Source organism: Puma concolor, chromosome A1, assembly GCF_028749965.1.
Source record: "Puma concolor isolate L17-30 chromosome A1, mPumCon1.1.hap2, whole genome shotgun sequence".
Classification (NCBI taxonomy): domain Eukaryota; kingdom Metazoa; phylum Chordata; class Mammalia; order Carnivora; family Felidae; genus Puma; species Puma concolor.
The window spans coordinates 146,883,097-146,890,431 of record NC_141667.1 but is presented as its reverse complement, the minus strand read 5'-3'; the positions used below and the strand labels follow the sequence as shown (position 1 = coordinate 146,890,431).

General features: G+C 37.6%; 1 protein-coding gene across 1 annotated transcript in view; it reads right to left on the bottom strand.

Annotated features, from left to right (window-relative positions):
• Positions 1-2,298: 2,298 nt before the first annotated feature.
• Positions 2,299-7,335, bottom strand: part of FEM1C (fem-1 homolog C) — a 28,004-nt gene continuing 22,967 nt past the window's right edge. Inside the window, exon 3 of the mRNA XM_086705929.1 lies at positions 2,299-7,031. Coding sequence (XP_086562055.1) covers positions 5,722-7,031 — 1,310 coding nt within the window. The 3' untranslated portion in view covers positions 2,299-5,721. The remainder of the gene's footprint in view (positions 7,032-7,335) is intronic.

The window sequence follows — 7,335 nt, the reverse complement described above, 5'->3', positions numbered from 1 at the left end:
TGTGGTTTAACTTTTGTTTTCTTTTTAATTTCCTAAGTCTCCAGTTGAGTCCTTGTAATGAATATATTAAATAAGCACGTTTTTAAAAACAGGGAATCAAGGTGCCTGCTAAGTTTTAGAGCTAAGTATTATTATAAGTGATATTATCATCTACAAAGACATTCAATTACAAGGATGAAAAGACTTTAAAAATAAATATCACTCCTAGGATCAATTAGTCCCGGTTATCTATTATGTAAACAAAGGAAACCTGCCATTAACAAAGTTATATTTGGTCTTTCAGAAAAGGAAGAGAGTAAATTAATAAGGATCAAATACGTCTAAAATAACCAAGCAGACCTCACATTATAAGAGACTGATTATTGGGAAGGTTTGGACATAGTTTTTCTGTAACAGACTTTATCACTTTTTTTCCATTTTTACTTTTGGCAATAATGTCAAATACTTTAAACCATTCCATTCCCTGACTTACCCCAAAGTATACAGTGGTTAATGTCTTAGCGGAATGACCCCTCATCAAATCATTCTTCCATATGAATGTCTTAAATGTATCCTTTTATAAGTTTAAATTGTCTTTTAAGGCAGAGAAATTATTCACTTTTGAAATCAGACATAAATATTAGACTAGGAAAATGAAACAAATAGTTCTATAAAGGTGAGTTAATTTTTGGAAGAGAAAATCTTATTTAAATGTATCTTCACAATAAAATGTAAGGTAACACGATGACACCCAGGAGCCAATTATTTTACAAATCCCACAACCCAAAATTACTTAAGAAAGAACATCCTGGGGGGTATTGTGGTAAGTGAAATAAGTCAGAGGGAGATAAATACCATATGATTTCACTTCCATGTGAAATCTAAGCACAAGGTTCTTAAATGCAGAGGACAAACTGGTGTTTGCCAGAGGGGACCCGAGTAGGGGGAAGGGCAGAATAGATCAAGGAGATTAAGAAGAAAGAAAGAATGTTCTGATAGTAAAGATATGGAAAAAAAGCATAAAAAGTATCTTGAAGAAACAGAGTATCCTAGGGACATAAGGCTTTTTTTGTTCCAATCCTTAACAATATAATTTTCATATCCTTATAAATTTGGTAAGATTTCCTCTTACATTTTGGTGGCACTCGTCAGGAGAAAAGCATAGAACCAAGGTTAAGGACAACTAAGGTTTAAAAGGGTCCTTATAACGTTGAAAAAAAAAAAAATTTAAAAATTCCGATTCTGTGTCTCCCTCTCTCTCTGCCCCTCCCCCGTTCATGCTCTGTCTCTCTCTGTCCCAAAAATAAATAAAAACGTTGAAAAAAAAAAAAATTAAAAAAAAAAAAAAAAGGGGCGCCTGGGTGGCGCAGTCGGTTAAGCGTCCGACTTCAGCCAGGTCACGATCTCGCGGTCCGTGAGTTCGAGCCCCGCGTCGGGCTCTGGGCTGATGGCTCAGAGCCTGGAGCCTGTTTCCGATTCTGTGTCTCCCTCTCTCTCTGCCCCTCCCCCGTTCATGCTCTGTCTCTCTCTGTCCCAAAAATAAATAAAAACGTTGAAAAAAAAAAAATTTAAAAAAAAAAAAAATAAAAGGGTCCTTGTTACTACTGGTAAGGAAGATTAATGGTTCAAGAAGGGAAAAACACCTATACAATCAGATATTTCAATTTATGGTTAGAGTTTAGAAATTACAGCCCAGAGCATTTTCTGGACCTATTAAAAGTTTTTGTTATTAAGAAACTTACAAATAAGAAAAAGAAAAGGACTGCTTAGATTTTATGACTTAAAAGGGATGGAAATAGAGGTGCCTGGGTGGCTCAGTCAGTTAAGCGTTTGACTTCAGCTCAGGTTGTGATCTCACAGTTTGAGTTCGAGCCCCGCATCGGGCTCTGTGCTGACAGCTTGGAGCCTGGAGCCTGCTTCAGATTCTGTCTCCCTCACTAGGGCGCGCGCTCTCTCTCTCTCTCTCAAAAAAAAAAGATTAAAAAAAAAGTGATGGAAATAAATTGATGGGATTTACCTTCACAGTAATATATTTATGACATACTTCTGATACCTAATACCAAACTCATTAAAATACAAGGCTAAGAGTTCAAAGCAGCCCCTCTCCCATGCACTGAACGTCTTTTCCTATCTTCGTTTCTGTGGTTTTCACTAGAAAAGAAATTAGAACAAACTGTACAAATCCATCCTTGTTTTTTACACAGAAGTATGAACAATAATGCTATCTCTAACAACAGTTCTGACCATAAATTACCGAGGTGGTATGTTTGGAAACAGAAGTACACTATCAAAGCATCCAGTCTTAAGAGTTAATAAGAATACGCTTGTATTTGGTGCAAATTTAATTTTATTAAACCTTACAATGAATGTTGTGGCATATCATTTTCCATTATGTGACAACTTATTGGCTGGCATCTGAATACAGTACTTCTTCTGAAAAATATGCAATGGGAAGTGACAAAAGGGAGAAACTAGTTGTTTAGTGATATATGAGGGCAAAAAGAAAAAAAAGAGAAGAAAAAAGAGAGAAGAGAAAGGATGACGACCAATTAGTTTCTCTAGGATCTAACTCTAAAATGGTTAAAGTTCCATGCAAGAATGCTGCCGTCGCATTACGCGAGAAAATGGTTATTATCTCATCTGGTTCCCACAATTCTGATAATTACAAGAATTATTTTACCTGTAAAATTCAACCTAAGGTTTCAGCTGGGCAAAATGATTTTAAAGAGCTACTTTTTCACATACAAATTTAAAGAATTTTCCCAAGTCACAGTAGCTGCGGGGTCTCTAAGATATTACACGTTAAGGTAGTCACTTTGTCAGTGAGCAATTGCTTAACTTCAAAGTCGTCATGGGCACCATGTTAGTTTTTCCTGATTTGGGTTTTATGCCCATGTCAGATTTATGGGTAAGAAAATGACTCTTTTTTAAACCTATAATCCACTTGTCTTTATAAAGTAGACTGGTATCTAATAATCTGAGTAAAATGACCATTTCTCTTCCAGGAATGATCAAGAGCGTAACATTGGAAATTCAGCAGGCCTTACAGGGCATTTGTACAGAAATGTCACCAAAACTTACAAACCCCAGCCAACATCACCATGTTACAGTATAGTTTAGTTCAAATCCCACGAGTACAATTAGCTCATCAAGTATTAAAGTACTCATTTGTGGTTAAAAAAGAGGAACACAAATTTAAGTATTTTTTTAATTCAGTCAAGAACGACTGTGAGAATACTTTCAGACAAAGGCCTTAATGGTGTCCAAGGTCAACCAACCTCCTCCAGAATGAAATCATGGACCATTCTCAGCTCTCAAACTAACGGATTTTTCAAGAGCTCCGAACAGCATTAGATGGCGAACAGAGAACTGTACCCTAAACTGAAATAAGGCATTTCAGTTCTCAAAGCCGAAGAACTGTTCTAAGTGATCAATATTTAGTGGTGGAAAAGGCTACGTCAAGAAATCCTTAGTTCCACTAAAGTTGTATGATTCAAGTTCACCTATAAAGTACAGTGAGGTGTGTGTTACTATACGAGCACGTAAGCCCTCTTATCCCCTCCCAAAAAAGAAGGGAAAATGTTAAATCACTTAAAAATCCAATTGCTCATCATTTACCCCCAAATTACTGAGATCTACTGGTGTAGATTTAATGTACTTACAAAGTTTCCCTTTTTAAAAAAAGTAGCTCATGCATATATAATTCTTATACCACAAGGTCAGAGGCAAATGATTTCAAAATACTGATGTCTGAGAGTTCTAGCATATTTGTCTAAATCATAAATTACTAATACATGTGGCAGCTCAAATATCCCATCAAATTTGTCCGTGGTAAATATGGTTTTAAAATCTCTTCATCGAAAGGCTAGAGAGTGACCATTTATATCCCATTCACCCTTTTCAATGGTGAAATTCAATTCACAACCTAGTAAAGATATCTTAAAAAAAAAAAAAAAATTAAACCTCAATTATTTAATCAGAAAGTAAGTCTAATGCTTTTTTACTTACTACTGTTCATTATGAGTTTTGTACTGAATAAAGATGAAATAAACCTAATGTGATTCTTTGCAGTGATGACTCCTTAAATACCATTACATCAAACCCTCAGAATAAAATGGAAGCAAAAACCCAAGTGATCCAGCTCATTCGACTCACAGGTAAACTTGAGTTTTTCTCCAACAAATGAGGAGCTTTTTTATTCAGAACAATTTCATTAAGACATTTGCAGGGCAAATGTGCCATCATAAATTTCATTCTGAATAACAATAAAGTGCTGAATGAGAATTACCTGAATCTTTTTTTTTTTTTTTAATACTTTTCACTTATCATTTCTTAAAAGAGCCCTTTCTGTGTGTGGTGGTATTAGCAAAGCTGTTCGCAGAAAACAAACGAACAAAAAAAAAAAACGACACACAAAAAAAGAAAAGCAGAGCAAAGCTAACTTTCAGTAAGGGAATATAGAAAGCACTGCAACCTTTGTGTTTAACTACAGTGACAAATAACTGAGACCAAAGTAATTCATGCAAGGTATCTTTAAAGGTATACTTAGGCTGGAAGAAAGAAAGAATGGACACTCTACTGACCTCTGATACTAGGGCAGTAAATTGCATACTAAAATACCTTAATTATCCTAGATGCCTAGATCTGGCTTGGCAAGCATCATGCCACTGACATGCTTTAGCTCTTTTGGTAACTAAAAGTGATCTGCAGTTCAAGTGCTGAATTATGTCAATGTGACTCATTAAAGCTGTATGATAAACTTTGAGGTTAAATTTAAGCAAATGCTCTACACCTAATCACATCATCAGCACAAGCGGGCCAATGCTGGCGCAGCATGAAAGGTGGGTCGCTTTATAAAGATTCTTCCTTGTACTGCATGATATATTAAGATGACAGACCTAAATTTCAACTGGGTTAATGAGTTAGAATAGATTTGTTTCCCAAATTTAGCACACGATAATTTCAGTGGAGTAGAGAGAAAAACCTCAGAAGTGAAGAAAAAGAGAAAAAAAAAAACAAAGAAACAAAAGAGCTCGAGCTCGGGTAGCTAACCTGTAGCTCTAAATACTCATGCTACAGAAAGTACCACTTTCATAAAATGAACTTTGTAACGAAACTTAACAGTGTTTTGAGTCAAAGTTAACCTACTGCTGCATAGAAAATGTGCTAACATACAACAGTCAAGTTTAAGCCGGTGCATAGAGAAGATAAAGCACTTATGGTAACTGCAAATGGTTAACAGGTCCGGAGAGGGTGTATGACCTAGCATGGGTCCGTAAGGGGGGAAAAAACTCTGAAGTAGAAATGGTTAGGAAAACAAAGGAAGCGGAAACAGGGAAGAAGCTTGGAGAAGAGAAGGAAGAAGCAGGAAAAAGAAAGATTTTTCGATTGTATAAAATTCACAAACCAGTAAAGTATAAAGACACCACTGAAAAACGGTGAACTCTGTCCCAAACACCCAACAGCAAACAAAACCAGAACAGGTAAGCCTTTGGCAGACAATTTTAGAAATTTGAAGAGGACATTACATTTCTCAATAATTCACCAACAATATATTATATGGTATATTTATATTAAATACTGGGAAACCAATCCTGTCAATCGGATGCTTCTAATGCTTTAGCCAATGAGAGCACGAGGAGATCAAGCTAAGTGAATGCTGGTGTCATCACAACAGTGCTCGTTTATGAAACAACTGTTACTGATTCGTGCTTTGACAGTGCAGAACATACAGTCCGGTCATCATCTATGAAGCGAAACAAAGGTCTCCAGCTTCTCTGGAATGTGCCCTTTGTAATATATTCTATGATTCACTATGACACGAGCAGCGAGACACTGCAGGGTGGTATGGTTTATGGGCTGGATCAAATTTTTAGCTATTTCCTTCTCATCCAGCAAGTCGCTAGCAGTTTGTTTGTGCAGGTTTGTGGCATCAAAATGTGCACCTGATTTAATAAGGAGATTCATGATGTCTGGATGGTTGTTGAGAGCAGCGATGTGCAGGGGACTGTTGTCGTCGGAGTCTCTGACGTTCACATCAGCACCGCATTCGATCAGTATGGCAGTCACTTGCAGAGATGGGAATTTACAAACAGGGTACCGCCCCACACACGTGGTATTCTTGTCCACAGCCAGATGAAGAGGGCTAAAGTTATTCTTTCCCCTCGGATGCAGCTTCAGAAACCTGTATATCGTCTGCTTTTTGAAATGGTCCTGTTCTAGAGTACAAGGAACTTTTTCTAATAAGCAAATCAAGTGCAAAATAATGGAAAGAGCCTTATTTAACTGTAATGGGTCGGCCGGACACTGAGTTTGTTTGATGGCTCGCTCTATTTCAAGGACACTTTTGCACAGTATGCCCATAAGATCGTCAAATGTAACAGTGGTGCCCAGCAGGCCTTTAGCCCGATCCTGCAGCATAAAAGAGAACAGTTCTGCAAAAGATAACAAGCTGCTGGCGGTCATTGGGCTTAAAGGGTCCAAATTGTTCTGCTGCATATCCAAAGCATACTTCCACAGGTTGATGCATCGTTTGAAGTTTCCAGAATCCGCATAGACTGCGCCTCTGTATCTAATATAGTAAGAGGTATCGGGATGCGAAGGGCCAAGAATGCGCTCTCTAATCAATAGTGCCTGCATTCTCATCTCATCGGGATCAGCAATAAGACCTTCTAGTTCCTCTGTACTGTTTACCTCCTTGGCATAATCGTAAGCCATTATCAGTGTCTGTGGTACTGGCTTGCTAATTATATTAGTCCTATCACTGTACCTCATGTTCATGGCCTTTTTCCAGTATTTCAAGGCCCCAAGCAGATCTCTTTTTTTGTCTACAAATGTAGCTCCCAGAAGCTCCAGAGCATTGATCCGTTCTGTCTTGCTCGTCTGTGCATGGTGAGTCAGAAAATCCACAATATTTGTGTGACCAGTAACACTTGCTGAGAGAAGGGGAGTCATTCCATAACCATCCTTTTCCATCTTGGCACAATACATGAGAAGCATCTTCATGATGTCCAAACTTCCAGATTCCGCGCAATCGTGCAATGCAGTATTACCTTAAGGAGAGGAAAGAAAGAGATAACAGATTTTGAGGGACCAGGGTACAACGGAACACATGAGGAACCTAAAGAGAAGCAGGCAGTCCCAGGCCGCCCTTTGTGGGACATTAATTTGACTACACATGAGAAAAAATTATCCCGGCACCTAAAACTAGTGTCGGACACACAGCGGAAGTTAAATAAACACTTGTTAAGTTTGGTGACTATATGACCAAATTAGGCATGAAAGGATCATCCAAGTCACTAAATGAAATTCAAAATTAATCCATGGCCTCTTGGGTTTTTTAAATAATGTTTTCAA